We start from the raw sequence: 18,251 nt of genomic DNA on the forward strand, positions 1-18,251 counted from the left end.
TTCCACTACTGGTCCATAACAGTTGTATTGTACAGAAGTATTGAAGGCACTTATGTTTTTTTTTTTTTTTTTTTTTTTGCGTGCTGTTGTTATTATAACTCTATGTATACTTATGTAGCAGCTCTTATGTCCAAGACAAATTTCCCGAGGGACAAATAAAGTAATCCTGAATCCTGAATTTTATATTCTACAAAAATCAGATGACAGCTGAGATTTACCTTGGGGGCTTAAGGGGTTTTCTTACTTAGTAATAGAGCAAGATGGCACCTTTATTTAGCAAATTTCCCCAAATAATATATTGGATGATACATCATCTCGTACATGGTAAACTCATATCTATATTTGTTACAATTTATCAGTAAATGCACACTATTCTAAAGGCATCTTCCTTTAACACTGATAAATAGTATAATCTATATAGCATCAAATAGGCTTCGTATAGCTCTTTTTGATTTAAAAGGACAGTTCATCCAAAAAATAAAAATAAATAAAATTCTGTCACCATTTACTCACCATGTCCTTCCAAACTGTATGACGACTTCTATAAAAATACAAAATAGAAGATATTCTCAAGAATATTGTGGTTCAAACATTGATTATGATTACAAGAACAAAATCACTGGAATATATATATATATATATATATATATATATATATATATATATAATTTTTAAAAAAATATCCTCTCATCTTCAGGGAAAAAGAAGAAGAAAAGAAATGCATAAAATTTGAGGGAGACACAAGGAGAGGCTTTTAATTTTGGAGTTATGTATCTATGTAATGTGCTACTGTTTTTTCTTTTCACCTGTTTTAGTTTGATCAGTACTCATTCTATCTATCTATCTATCTAGATAGATAAATATTGTACGATTCCATAAATATTTGATTAAACGTCTTCAATCCGTTTAAATCTATGTTCTCGTGCACAAAAGGTAGGCTATTACAGTTTGCTAAAAAGTTTTTGTAAACGTATATGTTCACTGACATCAGTCCAACTTACTTACTTTACTTACTTTTGTCATTTAGCAGACGCTTTTGTCCAAAGCGACTTACAAATAAGAAAAAGTAACTAAAACTAAAAAGTTACAACTCTATAAATACTATCTACCCACATATTTAAGAAAATAAAGAAATTAAATAAAATTGACACATGCATATAACAACATTTCAATAATAAACATATAAATGAAAAAATTAAATAAAAAGCGATACTACTATCCCTTGCCGGTGTCCCTGCCCGGTGGAGTCGCACGGTAGAGCACGCAACTCTCATAACTAGCCTATGAAAGCAATGAAATCATAATTCTTAATTAACGTGTAATCTATAACATTTAAATGAAAGAATAAATCCGTAATCGCACTACCGTTTGGCCCAATGAAAGCCACGCTTCAAAGAAGCGGAAAAACGTAGAGAAGTTGAGCCTATGACGGAGAGCCCCAAGAAAGTGGGCGGGGCCTACAGCAAATCCCGTGATTGTCGTCCAATCAAATCATTCAGTAAAGGCGAAGAGGCGGGACCAAAACAAGTGTGTTTTACATGAGGAGTGCTCTGCAGTCGTGGTACGATCCAGTTTACCGAAATGGCGGAGATAACGGACGGAATGGAGGTAAGCTGGAGCTACTCAAGGCCATATAGCCTGGCACACATCCGAGGCCGAATAGCTATTTACGATAGTTAGACTCAACACGCCGGCTTTATTTGTTACGCGCTATTTCTGATTCTTTAGTCGTTGAGCAGATTTGTGTGCTGCGTATGTCGTTATCAGGCGGCGAGAAATGTGCGCACACGCATCTTGAGCATCCATTTTAGCCAGTCGCGGATAATTCATTCATTTAGCATCACGTGCCTGCTATAGCTAATAGGCTAAAACGAGTTGGTTCAGATGTTTAAATGTTTGATTTGACGTGTAATGGAATTAGATTTAGTGATATTTGAGTGATGTTAGCTAGCTGCTCGTTCAGTTTCAATGCTTCAATGTCTTATTGTTGGCTGAAGACCGCATGGGACGGAGCACCGCATGGGATGTGCTTGCTCATCTTTACAGCTTTGTTCACCAAACCACGACTAATTAGTTATCAGTGAGCTGATTGCTATAATAGTGGTGTGATCAATTAATTAAAGTCTCTTTTTATCAACCACGTTGTTGCCCACGTGTTTAAATCAAGTTTCAAAGGTCTTCCGACGCTATGAAAACGATTCTTCTCGTTAAAATGCTAATAAACGATTCTTCTCGTTAAAATGTTAATTCGAAAAACCACGACTCTTCTTCTCTAATAAATATAATGTTGTGTGGGGAAAAATACGTTTATCACGGTTTTAACCTACTTGAATTGTCTTTAAAGAGGCAATGGTCGCCTTGAATTCGCACGAGCTCTGTTAATTGTAATAGTGGCGGGTTTTGATTGGTCACAGTGGTTTGAATCTCTTAAATCGATTTCCTAAGATTTGTTCTTTGTTCCTACCGTGCGTTTTTAACTACATCCTTTTGGTGCAGGAGGTGACGAGCGGTTCTTCTGTGGCTCGCTCTACTGAATCTTTTATCCGATTCTTTAAAATGAGTCATGCGCGACCGAAACAAGTTTTGTCCTTTGTTAAAATTTGCATATGCCAATCGATGTTGAAACAAACACAATTCCTCAAGTTTAACATAAGGCAGGTTTATTTCAGTTAGTCAGAATAACTTAAATAAGCCTGGCTTGTTTGGTAAACTTGTTTTATGAAGCAGCCCCCTGGTCTAGCTGGATTTTTGGGCTTGTCATGACAACTTTTCAAAATTGCATGTAACATACAGCAAAGCCTATCTTTTTATTTTTTCTTTGTGTATAATTTGATTACTTTCTAATAGGTGTCCCAGGGAGAGGGCTCAGCAAAACCTGCAGCAGAAGACATGACCTCCAAAGACTACTACTTTGATTCCTATGCACACTTTGGCATTCATGAGGTACAGTCTTGTTGGTCCATGTTTCATGAAGAGTGGTACAATGAAACGTAGTCTTATCTGTGACTAATGTAGACCCCTTCTGTGTCCACAGGAGATGCTAAAGGATGAAGTTCGTACTCTGACGTACAGAAACTCCATGTTCCACAACAAGCATCTCTTCAAGGATAAGGTGGTGCTGGACGTGGGAAGTGGAACTGGCATCCTTTGTATGTTTGCAGCCAAAGCTGGGGCCAAGAAAGTAATTGGGGTGAGTGTAAATCCTACCCGTTTATGTAAATGTCACCTCATTGTTTTCAGCAGTTGAGTTTTTATGGATACTGAACGAGTTTAGTTAAATTAGGTTCTTGCCCATCCTGTCAAGGTGCTCATGCGGTGATTTTGTCAGAATTTATATTATTTTTTTGTCATTCGTTCCCCAGATTGAGTGCAGCAGTATATCAGACTATGCTGTGAAGATTGTGAAGGCCAACAAGTTGGATCACAGTAAGAACTTCTCATAGCTCTTGACTTCCGTTTACAGACCTCATCTGCACAGCACATTTGTGATTCTTTTGAACTTACCTCATGGATATGTACCTCATTTTCTTTGTCCAGTTGTTACCATCATTAAGGGCAAAGTAGAAGAGGTTGAGCTTCCTGTGGAAAAAGTAGACATAATCATCTCTGAGTGGATGGGCTACTGTCTCTTCTACGAGTCCATGCTTAACACCGTCATTTATGCAAGAGACAAATGGCTGGTGGGTGTATGCTAATGTACTTTGAAAGCATTGCAGTCTTGAAGCTAGTCATTATAAAAATTGTCCATGTTAACCATTTGTTTTCTTTTGCAGAAACCGGATGGCCTGATTTTCCCTGACAGAGCCACGCTCTATGTCACTGCTATTGAGGACCGACAGTACAAGGACTACAAAATTCACTGTATGTCAATCTCTGAATGCATTTGAGGCCTTTTCTGCTGTCTGAAATTGAACACCATTTCATTTTTGTTTTGTTTTGCATTTTCAGGGTGGGAGAATGTTTATGGCTTTGATATGGCCTGTATCAAGGAAGTGGCCATTAAGGAACCACTAGTGGATGTTGTTGACCCCAAACAGCTCGTTAGTACTGCCTGCCTCATTAAGGTTAGTTTGCTACACACAAGTGTGCTTTCAAATTAGTGTGTGTATATATGTGTATGTATAGACACAGACACATACATGTACCCCCCTGCTTGCATGCTTATTCAACCTTATCAATTCTCTCGGTTCATTAGGAGGTGGACATCTACACAGTGAAGATTGAGGACCTGTCCTTCACGTCACCTTTCTGCCTGCAGGTGAAAAGAAATGACTACATCCATGCGCTGGTAACCTACTTCAACATTGAGTTCACTCGCTGCCACAAGAGGACAGGCTTCTCTACTAGTGAGTGCTGGTTTTGTTTTCCCCTCTCTCTACCACAATTTTTTCCACCATGAATTGAAGTTATAAATGAACCCTTGGAAAACAAAGTGCATTTGTCTTTTAGGCCCAGAGTCTCCTTACACTCACTGGAAGCAGACTGTGTTCTACCTTGATGACTATCTGACGGTGAAGACCGGAGAGGAGATCTTTGGCACCATCAACATGAAACCCAACGTCAAGAATAATGTAAGCCCCACCTTGACTTAATATTCTAAAAGATCACTTTTAGGATAGATTTTCACATAAGTGTAAAGAGAAGTTAACTTGTATAATACTGTATTATATTGCAATGTAATTTTATTTTTTAAATAAATGTATGCATACACTACTGTTAAAATCCTTTCTAAGAGTTTCTTTTCATTTAGAGAAGTTTCTTTCAGCAACTACAGAGCTATTTTGAAATTGATTAAACATTTTATATTCTGATATTTAAGAATTTATTCCTCTGGTAAAGCTTTACAGTCAATTTTAAAGTTAAACCTGTTGAATGTCTTAAGTTAATAAGCGAATGTTCGTATGGTTCTACATGGATCACATTCTTGACCATTAAGAGGATATTTCATGATTGAATATTAATATAATTTTCTCCCTATTTTCCAGAGAGACCTGGACTTTACCGTCGACATCGACTTCAAAGGTCAGCTTTGTGAGGTGTCCAAGACGTCAGAGTACAGGATGCGCTAGATTCCTTTAGCATCAGTGTGTGTGTGTGTGAGGCAACTCCGAGAGCAGTGCACGCTTTTGTGTGTGAAACCATGTACATTATTACAAACTGTGCATGACAGACATTTTTAGAGATTCTGTTTTACAGAATATTGTCTGAATATATATATATTTTTTTTTTTTTTTTTTGAAAATGCGCCCAATGGGACTTAACATGGGAAATAAATAAATTTTGGCCTAGCTTTTTTCCAAATTTTAGGTGCACCATCTTGGATAAAATCCCCTGGGTTTATGCATGTACACATGTGCAACTGCTCCCTTTTGCCTGTTTGCCTGACATGTTTTTTTTTTTTTTTTTTTTTTCTGCCATGCTGACATGTCTTTGTTGGTCACTGTAAAAAAAATGCAAATCAGCCGTATGTTTTTATATTTCACCTCTGGTAAAGCCAGCATCTTCAATGTAGGTAAACCCGGTCATGTTCCACTGTGGACAGGAGCTCTGCCCAGTAGTAGCTGAATGAGCCCATATCGTTTTTTGTATTTCTGTACTTGGAGGCAGTTGTTTTGGACCATCAGTAGAGGGCGCCTCCATTATGCGCTGTTTGTCTTCTGTGGAGTAACAGTTTTAATTCACATAGTGCTCCTATGTCCTCATCTGTTAGCTTTTTTTTGTTTTTTTGTTTTTTACACTGACCTAATCAGAGGATATTATCGTGTTATGGATGAGACAGCATAGTAATCTCTTGTGCAACACATAGGTGGTGTTAATGAGCACTATTTATTTAGATCCGTTGATCTTTTTAATGTCATATAGGAGGAATCTTCATCCGGTGACTGACTGTTTAGTTTAAGCTTATCTGCTGCTCTTTTGCACTATAAGCACTTAAAACTAAGTTTCTCAGACCCAGAACTACAATTTAATTCCATTTGAGTGCTTTTATTGAACAAACATTGAATTGCTTACCCTGTGTTTGAGTAACTTCACATTTGTTCCATATTGTGATCATCTCTCATCGCGTTGTGTACTACAGTGCTTTTGTCGAGGGGTGCAAGTTCAGATGTCTTGTCTAGCACCGGTTTGGATTATTACCAGGCAGGCGTTTGTCCACTAGGAAGTGTTTTTTTTTTTTTTTTTTTTGTCCTTTTTTTTAAAAATAAAAACAATAAATTGAACTTGCATGGTTTGTTTTCAATGACCAAAAATGCGAAATGACTTCACAGTAGACTATTAACATGCTCCTGCGTGCCATATTCAGTAGTTTTTAAATACAACTTAAACGATAACACCAGGTGATCATTACGATGTTTCCTCTTGAGACCCAGGCATAAACATTTGTCCTCTACAGAGAACATTATATTTTTCATTATATAGTTCACGTGTCACAGTTTTAAGTCAAGATGTCCTGTATAGAGCACATTCAGGGTGTTTTAGAGCTGCTAAATGATTTAACCATTAAAACTCCCTCTCTTTCGTCTTAAAAAAATTATTGACATTGACCAAATGAAATGTTAGATCTCTTACGGAATTATGACATTTTGTAGTTATTTCAATCTGGCTAATTTAATTTAAAAAGGACATCAATTTCATGTTTTCAGTAGGAAACACCAGGACATGCAGCATGTTAATCAGGGATTTTTCGGTTGACAAGTCAATAGGCAAAAGTGTAAATAAGAAGTGATTGCTCCCAATATTATCTTTTTTTTTTTTTTTTTTTCATTATGTTTTCCCAAGAAAACGGTATGTAAATTTGATGCAATGTATAGGCTACATTGTATAGAATGGCGATGCCAATGTATGGCCATTTCACACCCATTGCATAATGTTAAATGGTATATCGAAATTGTTCTGTTGTATCTTTTGTTGTGTAAGGTCCATGCAATTGGCCCAAAGAAGGTATCCAATGGTGGTTGAAGGTTTCCTGCACGTTTGATCTTTTCGGTGCACAAAGTTATTTACTTTAATTAAAATTCTAATCAGACTCTCTTTTATTATGACTTCAAATTTAGGTTAGAATGCCAGTATTATTGATCATTGAGAAGATAATTTATCTAAATATCTGAATACTCTATTTTAATCGTATTGAGTCTTTTTAATCTTATTCCTATAACACTTTGAGTCTCGTACCGGCCGGTATACGGATCTCATACTCACAGACTCATCAGACAGAGGCGACTGACTAATATTCTAGATGGCCCATGCCATATTTTGCTCATTCTACACTGTAAAAAGTGATAAGTTGACTTAACTTTAAAAAACTGAGGAAACCTGTTGCCTTAAAGTTATCAAGTAAATAATAATAATAAAAAATAAGTTAAGTGAACCTGACAATTCACTTAACTTAATTTTTTTAATTATTATTTACTTGATCATTTTAAGGCAAGGGGTTTCCTCAATTTTTTTTAAGTTAAGTCAACTTATCACTTTTTGGAGTGATTAAGTTGTCAACTTTCTCACTTCTCACTATGGGTACTAAATAAATACATTATTTAGTATCCATAGATCTGTACACACTTAAGGTGCTTCTCAAACCGAAGGCTGCATTTATTGGCCGCGTCATCAAATGTTGCTGAAGGCCGTCTCAATCGGAAGAATCCTTGGAAGGCAGCCTTCCTTTCGCGTCCTTCATTCAGCTGAATTTGAAGGATGCATGGGATGTATCCTTTGCGACCTTCAATCACCCACAATCCTTTGTCCCCCCTCCATTTCATGAAAATAAACTGACGAAAAACGAGTCAGTACTGAGCTTGTCTGAATTTATGAAATGTTAGACAAAAAGAATGTTTTCGGACATGAAAGCATAGATGTTATTTTTTGTTTTGGTGTAAATTACTCAAATGCTAAACTGCCAATAACTAAAGCCATGGGGAGACTGTAGACAGCTGTGATTCATTGTATTGCATTAATAGAAAGCCAAATAATTTAAAGATTTGTAATACAAAATATTTTTCCAAAACTAAGTTTTATTAGTATTTTCGTGCCGTGACGGTGACTGCGGGAACATATGTGGCGTAGCCGCGCACACTTACTATACCGTTTTATTCTAGCGTTTATATGCTGAGGAGGACTCTACTAGCCTACAAGACTCTGAAGGGCTGAACTAGGAAAGGCACAGCCTCTGTAGGATGCAGCCTTCCGTTTGAGAAACACCCTATGTCTAACCTGAGACATTACCATAGAACCAAGTTGACCAACTTAACTTCCTCTAATTATAACTTTGTTTAATCATGCCGTGATTCCTAACGTACACTTAGTTTTAATAATATTACAATAATTAGAGGTTGAGGCCAATTCAGAGATCATCCATCTCAAAGATAAATGTAAGAGCAAAGGACGCCTACCTGACTTTAGAGTAATACATGCAGTGCATGGACACGCTCCGTCCTTCTGGCTAAAGAAGCACCCTGATCTTTATGCAGCTTTCACTTGTGTAACCAAGTATGGTCACCCATACTCAGAATTTGTGTTCTGCATTTAACCCATCCAAGTGCACACACACACACAGTAGTGAACACACACGGAGCAGTGGGCAGCCAATGTTGCGGCGCCTGGGGAGCAGTTGGGGGTTCGGTGCCTTGCTCAAGAGTCTCACCTCAGTTGTGAAATTGAGGGTGGAGAGAGAGCGCTGGTTATTCACTCCCCCACCTACAATACCTGCCAGACCTGAGACTCAAACCCATGACCTTTGGGTTAAAAGTCCGACTCTCTATCCATTAGGCCACGACTGCCCCATGTACCTAAGTACCTCAGACCAAGACAAACATCCTCCAAATGGAGACAGGAACTAACAATTATAATTTGCATTGATTAAGTCCTAGAGCTGATTGTTTACACCTTTTTGGGGACAGACTTGCATCAAAGACATTGGGAAATGGCACACCCTCTACAGTGAGCAAAATATCTCTGAACTTGTATTACCTTTTAGTTTACTTCTTAACTGTGAGAATGAACCCTTTGTACCAAACGCACAGAGGCAGTTCAAATGATACCAAACATGACTCTAAATATCACCTGCATTCATGTAGAACATTATATTATTGACCATTCTGAGTGAGCTAAGTGGAGAAAGGATGGGTAAGGGGAATGAAGGGGATGAGAGGGTGAGAAGGGACTTTTCTCGCATCTTCTCTCAGTGAAATGTGAAAACAGATGTACACTATTCTGTTAATACACTATTTACAGGTTCTGTAAGTCATTATTATCATTATTAATGGTTTCAGCAGGATATATTGCTTTCTTTTCTTTTTCTTTTTTAGAAACCTGCTTGTGCATTTGGTGTATTCACACATCACACCAGTAATCTACTTTCACTCAACACTATGAAGAAAAAAATTACATTGGTGCATTGTTGTGCTTTTTTTATGTGGATATTCAGGTACTTTAACAAACGTACATAGTTTTAATAAACATATACAGTACACAACTACATTCAAGACAATTGTAAAAATATCAATTTAAATAGACATGTTTAGCGAGTTGTTGCTGAGCTGGTCTTATTGCTTTTTGTATGTTTTATCTTGAAATGAATATTTTCCTTCACCATTCTGAATAAATATCTGGGTCTGTCTGCAAGAAATAAAGCCTTAGTGACACTTGTAATGATATTATATCTAAAGGTTTTCTTGCATTGTCTATTGGCTATTGTCTCATTGATATATCATAGTTAACTAGCTGTACCTAGATCTATCTGATAAGATAAGGATTTTTATTAAAGATAATACAGTGAAAATAAAAAATGACATCGATGTCCTGATAACACCCAGATATATGTGACTCACAATCATAAACGTTATTCATGAGGAATGTCTGGTTACACTTTATTTTAAGATGTCCTTGTTACAGTGTAATTATACATTTAAGTACTGAGTAATATTAACTAACTACATGTACTATATGGTTAGGGTTAGGATTATTGGCTTAGGGTTACTTGCATGTAATTATGCATAATTAATTGTTATTATAATAGTAGTACATGTAACATATGTAACAAAGACATCTATAAATAAAGTGTTACCGAAAAAAATATATGCATTAGGTAACAAATCTTGAAAAACATTTGACAGCTGAACATTGTTTTATTGCAGAAAGCATTTACAGTCACATCTTGAAATCTTGAATTTTTTTTTTTTTATGTTGCATTTAAGGATGATACAGTGAAATACAAAATTATATGGTTGATGTCCTGATATCAAGCAGATAAATGTGAATCAAAATCATAAATGTTTAGTCACGAGGAATGTCTCTTCTAAATATATATGTATAGGTAACAAATCTTTCATTTGACAGCTGAACTATGCTGTTTTATCACAGAATATTTACAATCACATTTGTAAAATTTGAAATAATTATCATTAGTCTTTGAAACTTCAGATACCTTGAAATATTGTGTAAATAGAGCTTTTTTATGTTATAATACAGTTTTTCTTTTTCCTAATTTTTTCCATTAACAATTCTTGCATTTCAGCCTCTGTCATCTGTTTCTGTTGTTCCAGCTGAAGAATTGTTTCTTCATATATTTTTGAAATTTTTTGCTTCTCTTTTTCAAACATCTGCCTCTCCATCTCCATTCTCCGTCTATGCTGGGACTCTTCATTTTTTCTCTTTAACTCCTCGTTCTCCATGTAATGCTGATGTTTTAACTGCTCCTCTCTCTGTTTTTGCCTCTCTAGATCCATCATCCTTTTATGTTCTGCAGCCTGGGCACTTAATGCTCTCTGTGTCCTTTCTTCCTCTTGTCTCTTCTCATTTCTTTCAATTTCCATGTGCTCTAGCATAGTACTTATAATGTGGTTGTGTTCCATCAGATGTTCATGCAGCTGTGTTTCTCTCAGCCTTTGGCGCTGCTGCTCCTGTTCCATAAGTTGGATCATTCTTTGAAGCTCAACCTCTCTGGCTTTCATCTCCCTCCTAGCAGCGTCAGCTTTCCGTTGTAGCTCAGCCTCTCTTTTCTTATATTGCTCCAGTAGCTGGTATGTTGAGTTGGTGTAGCATCCACCACCATTGTCCTGTACCATCTCTTGGATCTTTTTAAGGAGGATGGACACTTGTAAATAGTTTCCATTTTTATTGTTGAAAACATGGCATCTGCTACCACATTTGGCAATCACGGCTTTGAGATCTGCTGTAGCTCCTCTCTGATAGTCCTCAAAAGTTGTGTCCTCCAGGTCATCCCCCTTTGTGAACAAAATCATTGTGTATCTTGTAGCTCCTTCCCCAAAGATCTCCTGTATCTGCTGGACTGTTTGCTTCTCTTCGGATGTGAAGCGATTGCCAATCGCCAAGACGAGAAGAAAGACATGAGGACCAGGGTAAGACAAGTCAATGCATTTCACTGTGGCCTGCGTGAGCTCAGGCTCGGAGAGCTCTGTGTCACACCAGCCAGGAGTGTCCACAACTTGGATTGTTCTACCATCAAAAACAGTGGTGGCCAGACTGCATTGCTTAGTCACTGACTTAGAGCTTGCTGCTTTGTGAAAATGATCTCTTCCAAGGATAGTGTTACCGGTGGCACTTTTCCCAACACCTGTTTTGCCAATAAGGACAATCCTAATTTCTTGTACTATATCGATCAAGAAAGAAAATACAATTGCATAAAATAATAATAATTTACTTTTTACAATGTATTTGTATTGTCACAATATTACAATATCAGATTTTTAATGAATAAGATACAAACTGATCAAGTTGGAAAATTCAGATGAATTTGTAAATGTAAAAAAATTAAATAAAAATCTGCTACTGACCTGCGAATTGTGCACTCATTTTGGCTCAGTTTAACAGAGACCTTGAATAAGAATCTTTAAGAGAGACTCTATAAGAGAGTTTATAAGGGCTTCCTTGCTCCAACCCCTTCTTGACAGATGTTGGCAGTTTTACAAATTGTTATCTCAACTAGAAATGAAAAGCCAACAAAAAAACAAACCACTGAGTTTTAGCAAATTTCTACACAAGTCATCAAGTAAAAGCATTAATAAAAATGCAGAAGGATTAGGTTTAGGTTGTAAACCTTATAAATGAATTATTTCTTAATTATTTGCATAATTAAAAATGTAACACTAAATGCATAAATGTATATTTTATTATGTTGTCTATGTATGGTTGTTGATCACCCATCATTCTGCCCACTATTTATTCTGTAATGGTTTATTCTTTTTAACCATTGAACTACCTTTAAGTGAATACCATGAAAGTGTTTAAATAAGTGTTTTTCTATTTGTGTGATGGGGTATGTACTTATGTATAACAAAATAAGTAAAATGCATTTCTGAAAACACTTATTTACAATAAAATCAATGTAAAAAGTGATAAGTTGACTTAATAAAAAAAATTGAGGAAACCCCTTGCCTTAAAATTTTTAAGTAAATGGTCATTTAAAAAAACAAGTTAAGTGAACTGTCAAGTTCACATAACTTAGTTTTTTTTAAATTATTATTTACTTAATAATTTTAAGGCAACAGGTTTCCTAAATGTTTTTTAAGTTAAGTCAAATTATCACTTTTTACAGTGATCAAAGTGCCTATGGTTTTTATGTAAGTTTGCTTGAGATGAAACATGTTCCTTCTCTTGTGTGGAAAAATGCTCATTGAGTTTACAGCAATGGAAAGTTCTTTATTTAAGACTGGCAAATATTCCCACATTAAGCACAATGTGCATTCACTTTTAAATTGTAACATTTTAGATATGAGTTTAGCATGTGCAGGATGATGATGATGCATCAGCCAATGTGTAAAATATATTTAAAATAAATCCCAAAGCCCATACCAGCACCCACTGGCTCTGACACTGATAATGCTTTATATTTTATGTGTATAGGATTGGGTATAGGAGAACTTTTTTCATGTAACACAAAACTATCTTGTCTCTTGAATTTATTAAGAATAGTAAGAATTTTCACTGGTGATCCCCTAATTCTGAATTTTATTTATTTATTTATTATTAATTAAAATAGCAAGTATTTTATTGGGTTGTGTTGTGATAAGTGCGAGTATCTGATCTGTATTTCACATCTGGGATTTTGAGAAATGAAAGCCATGATGGGAATACGTTAATGTTTGCAAAAGGAACAATTGTGCACAGAGGTTTTTGGGCAATAATCCTTCTTTTATTATTTGTTATCAGATGTTGTCAGTTTATGATATGTGAATGCACGCCATACTCATTGCCCTCTTCTGCCCTTGGTTGCAATTTAACTATATAATGAAAGCATCTAACAGGTCTGAAGAGTTTTGTTGGATGATATGAGTATATAAAAGACAGAGGAATTGTAATAAAACAATTAAATCAGATACCCATGTACTGTCAGAGTTGGAGCAGGAATAATCTGAGACACCTCAGGGTTCCCACTCTTTTTCTAATGAACTTTTTGGATTTTTGGATGGATTATTTTCCAGTCATTCGTGATGTACTGGATTAGGAACTGCAGATTTGAAAAAAATACCCCACACCCGCTCTGAACACCTCTACACACAACCCTTAATACCTCCAGCAACCCCCCTCTCCCCAACACCTGCACATCAAATCATCGAAGACGATGTGCGCCAGGCCTTCCGGAAGCAGAAAAGGAAAAAAGCACCAGGCCCAGATTATGTTACACCAGTCTGTCTGAAATCCTGTGCTGACCAGCTGGCTGAGGCTGGGCAAATTCTCATCCAGCACCTGCACCATCAGCACTGGAGCTCCTCAGGGCTGTGTTCTCTCCCCACTACTCTTCTCCCTCTGCACAAACGACTGCACATCTAAAGACCCCTCTGTCAAGCTCCTAAAGTCTGCAGACGACACCACACTGATCGGCCTCATTCAGAACGGTGACGAGTCTGCTTACAGACAGGAGGTTAAGGAGCTGGCTGTCTTGTGCAATCTTAATAACCTGGAGCTCAACACGCTCAAAACAGTGGAGATGATCGTGGACTTCAGGAGAACCTCCCCTGCTCTCCCCCCACCCTCCATCATGAACAGTGGAGTCATTCATATTCCTGGGCAGCACAATCTCTCAGGACCTAAAGTGGGACACTCACATAGACTCCATTGTGAAAAAGGCCCAGCAGAGGTTGTACTTCCTTCGCCAGCTGAGGAAGTTCAACCTGCCACAGGAGCTGCTGAACCAGTTCTACTCCGCCATCACTGAATCTGTCCTCTGCACTTCAATAACTGTCTGATTCAGCTCAGCTACCAAATCTGACCTCAGAAGACTACAGAAGGTAGTCCAGACTGCTGAGCGAATCATTGGTACAACCCTCTCCACTCTCCAAGAACTGTACTCATCCAGAGAGCACAAAAGAGCTGGCAAAATCGTTCTGGACCCCTCACACCCAGCACACTCCCTCTTTTAATGTGTGGTCGATGCTACAGAGCTCTGAGCACCAGAATGGCCAGGCACAAGAACAGTTTCTTCCCTCAGGCAATCCATCTCATGAACTCTTGACAATAAGTATGGAACACACACTATTTATACACTCATACACTTATTTATCTAATACACATACTTAGTCTACATTTCAATTTGTGCATAATATACCTGTACATACAATTGTCAGTTTGTATATTGTTATTCCTTATTTACTTGCACTGTTTTTAATTCCTCTTTTTATTATCTGTGTCTTGTCTTGTCGCTGTCATTCTGTTGCATTGTGGAAGCTTCTGTCACGAAAACCACGGGGGTGCTGATGGCGCAGTGGATAAGACACATGCCGTTGGTGTGAGAGACCCGGGGTTCGAATCCACTGTGAGACACCAATGTGTTCCTGAGCAAGACACTTAGTTGCTCCAGAGGCGTGTGACCTCTGACATATATAGCAATTGTAAGTCGCTTTGGATAAAAGCGTCAGCTAAATTAATAAATGTAAATGTAAAACAAATTCCTCGTATGTGTAAACATACCTGGCAATAAAGCTCATTCTGATTCTGAAGATTTTTTTTAATCTTTTTTTTTACTCACACGTTTGTTTAACTATGTAAGTGAAGACATTGCATTGACTTCCATTGATTTAGTATCAGGTTAATGGTATTTTCTATGCCCTAACCTACCCCTCCCAGAAACATGTGCAAAACACTAGATTTAAATAAAAACATGTTTTGGCATGTTAAAACATTTATAAGCCTTTTAAACTAGCGAAGAGTTATTCAGAAGTTCAAGTTCAAGTTCAAGTTGTCTTTATTGTCATTCCGCTACATGTGGGGACATGCAGTGGAACGAAATGTCGTGTCTCGCAGGACCACGGTGCTACATAAATACAGACATTACAACAATGAAGTAAAAAAAAAACACTATAAACCTATACACAACTAACAGATTTAACTATAAGTATACTATATATAAGTATTTACCCTATACAAACTAAAAGGATAAAAAATACAACTATACGAATGCTTCACATAAATATTACCCTATACAACCTAAAAAATATAAGATAAAAAATACAAACTATACGAATGCTTCACAAATACTGTACATGTGCAAAGAGAGACATTTGAGTCAGCAGCTGGTTGGGGAACAGTGCAGGATGATTTGTAGTGCATGAGCATGTAAACATACATATATTGCTGAGTTTTTTTGTGAGATTGTGCACACGCAGCAGTGTGTGTAAGTGTCCATAGTGCACATAGTGTAGCGTGTGAGTGTCCATAGTGTAAAGTGTCCATAGTGCACATAGAGGAGAGTGTCCATAGTGTAAAGAAAAATAAGAATAAAATAAATAAAAAAATTATTAAAGTTCCATACAGTTTTTTCTTTGGTGTGGTAAGGTTTGGGGTGGGGGGTGGTCCATTTTCAGGAGGTAGGGGTTTGCATGGGGTTTCAGAGGGGGGCGGGGTGGTTTGAGTTCAGGGCTCTCACAGCCTGGGGGAAAAAGCTGTTGAGCAGTCTGGCGGAGCGGGCTCTGATGCTCCGGTACCGTCTTCCTGATGGTAGGAGCTGGAAGAGACTGTGGGAGGGATGGGTGGAGTCCTTCACGATGCTGTTGGTTTTGCTGGAGCATCGTGTAAGGAAGATGTCCAGGATGGAGGGGAGAGGGGCACCGATGATCTTTGCAGCTGTGTTCACTGTCCGCTGGAGGGTCTTGCGGTCAGCAGCACTGCAGTTCCCGTACCAGACAGTGATGCAGCTGGTCAGCACACTCTCAATGGTGCCTCTGTAGAATGTGGTGAGGATGGGTGGAGGGAGACTTGCTCTTTTCAGCCGGCGGAGAAAGTGTAGGCGCTGTTGTGCCTTTTTGGAGAGTGACATGGTGTTGGTGGTCCAGGTGAGATCCTCTGTGATGTGCACCCCAAGGAATTTAGTGCTGCTGACTCTCTCCACAGTCGAGCTGTCGATGGTCAGTGGGGGGTGGTCAACGGAGTTTCTCCTGAAGTCCATCACAACCTCCTTTGTCTTCTCCACATTGAGGGACAGGTTGTTAGTGCCACACCATTCAGCCAGCTGTGCCACTTCCTCTCTGTAGTGTGTTTCATCGTTGTTGCTGATGAGACCTACCACTGTTGTGTCATCAGCAAACTTGATGATGTGGTTGGAGCTGAACTTGGCAGTGCAGTCGTGGGTCAGCAGTGTGAAGAGCAGTGGGCTGAGCACACAGCCTTGTGGGGCACCTGTGCTCAGTGTTGTAGTGCTCGAGGTGTTGTTGCCGACACGGACTGACTGAGGTCTTCCAGTTAGAAAGTCCAGGATCCAGTTACAGAGGGAATTGTTAAGGCCCAGCAGGTTTAGCTTATTTATGAGCTGTTGTGGGATTATTGTGTTGAATGCCGAGCTGAAGTCAATGAACAGCATTCTAACATAGGAGTCTTTATTTTCTAGGTGGGTAAGAGCCAGGTGGAGGGTGGAGGAAATTGCATCGTCTGTAGAGCGGTTTGGACGGTATGCAAACTGGAGCGGGTCGAGTGTGTTGGGGAGGCTGGTTTTGATGTTATGCATGACTAGCCTCTCAAAGCACTTCATCATGATTGGAGTCAGTGCTATGGGACGGTAGTCATTGAGACAGGACACAGGTGATTTCTTTGGTACCGGTATGATTGTTGTGGATTTGAAACACGTGGGGACGACTGCCTGACTCAGCGAGGTGTTGAAGATATCTGTTAGGACATCTGTCAGCTGTGCAGCACAGTCTCTCAGAACACGGCCATGTATGTTGTATAGGTATAGAAGTATAGGTAAACGTACACACACACACACATACACACACACACACACACGTACAGTATATGTGGTTTACGAGGATATAGGCATATTGGTTTTTATACTGTACAAGCTGTTTTTTTCTATCCCCTTTACTCACAAAAAAAAAACTACTGGCATAAAAAAACCAATTTATTAAGTTTTTCACCCACAAAGGAAATGTCCTCAAAAACCATGTTTATGTTGTAATATGTCATTATATTTGTGTCTTCAAAAGCCATGTATTCAAGCAAAAACACACACAAACACACATACACACACACACACACACACTTTGCACACATACATTTTGATTTTAGAGGGAACATCTGACCCTTTCTTTGGCCCACACTACCCTGTCTTCTCATTTCTTTCACAGGAACCTTACTTAATGACATTATATATTTTGGTCATTATGTTCTCACAAACCATCAGAACAATGTTTACTAAAGAGAAGCTTTCTTGCAGCACAGATGTATAAAACTTCTTGTTGTTCCCATTGCCTGTTCTGTCTATGAAATGTTCATTTGTAAATATTGCTTTGAGCTATGTTTTTTTTATCTGTGAAATGGAAATGGAAACAATGTTGGAAATTTCTCGAATGTTCTCTAAAGGACGAATAAGACAGGAGTCTAGCAATAATCCCCCTTTTATCTTCTTTTATCAGATATTCTTTTATTAGATCTTCTTTTATCAGATCTTGTCAGTATCTGATACGTGAACGCACGCTATTCACTTGATTTACCGTGAATGGCAGTGGGGTCAGATTTATTGCCCACATAGGCCTACTTATTGCCCTCACATTTAAATCAATGTACTGATATTTTTTGCATTTGGTTGCAAAGTTCACTATATGATAACGTAAGCATCTAAGAGGTCTGAAGAGTTATCAGGATAACTTCTTATTTTATCTCTTTGATCACTGGTGCCATCTGGTCTACAGAGCACTGAGCACTAAAACAGCCAGACAAAATAAAGTTTCTTTCCTCAGACCTGATACCTCATGAACAGTTAAATGCCCCACTGTCCAATAAAAACAAGTGCAATACCCAACACTACA

General features: G+C 38.0%; 1 protein-coding gene across 1 annotated transcript; it reads left to right on the forward strand.

Moving 5' to 3' along the window:
• The first annotated feature begins 1,542 nt into the window (after nt 1-1,542).
• Nucleotides 1,543-6,246, forward strand: prmt1 (protein arginine methyltransferase 1). Its single transcript, XM_079381209.1, has 10 exons — nt 1,543-1,608; nt 2,848-2,943; nt 3,035-3,190; nt 3,363-3,426; nt 3,538-3,680; nt 3,774-3,861; nt 3,949-4,064; nt 4,196-4,346; nt 4,450-4,571; nt 4,986-6,246. The coding sequence occupies exons 1-10, from the start codon at nt 1,582-1,584 to the stop codon at nt 5,067-5,069; spliced, it is 1,047 nt and encodes a 348-aa protein (XP_079237335.1). The 5' UTR covers nt 1,543-1,581; the 3' UTR covers nt 5,070-6,246.
• Nucleotides 6,247-18,251: the final 12,005 nt, after the last annotated feature.

Source organism: Barbus barbus, assembly GCF_936440315.1.
Source record: "Barbus barbus genome assembly, chromosome: 3".
Classification (NCBI taxonomy): Eukaryota; Metazoa; Chordata; class Actinopteri; order Cypriniformes; family Cyprinidae; genus Barbus; species Barbus barbus.

What these genes read in the sequence shown, in the direction of transcription:
- prmt1 (XM_079381209.1), top strand. Translation starts at nt 1,582, where the DNA reads ATGGCGGAGATAACGGACGGAATGGAG. An exon ending in AGATAACGGACGGAATGGAG is followed by an intron (nt 1,609 to 2,847) that starts GTAAGCTGGAGC and finishes ACTTTCTAATAG; the next exon opens with GTGTCCCAGGGAGAGGGCTC. An exon ending in GTACTGCCTGCCTCATTAAG is followed by an intron (nt 4,065 to 4,195) that starts GTTAGTTTGCTA and finishes TCGGTTCATTAG; the next exon opens with GAGGTGGACATCTACACAGT.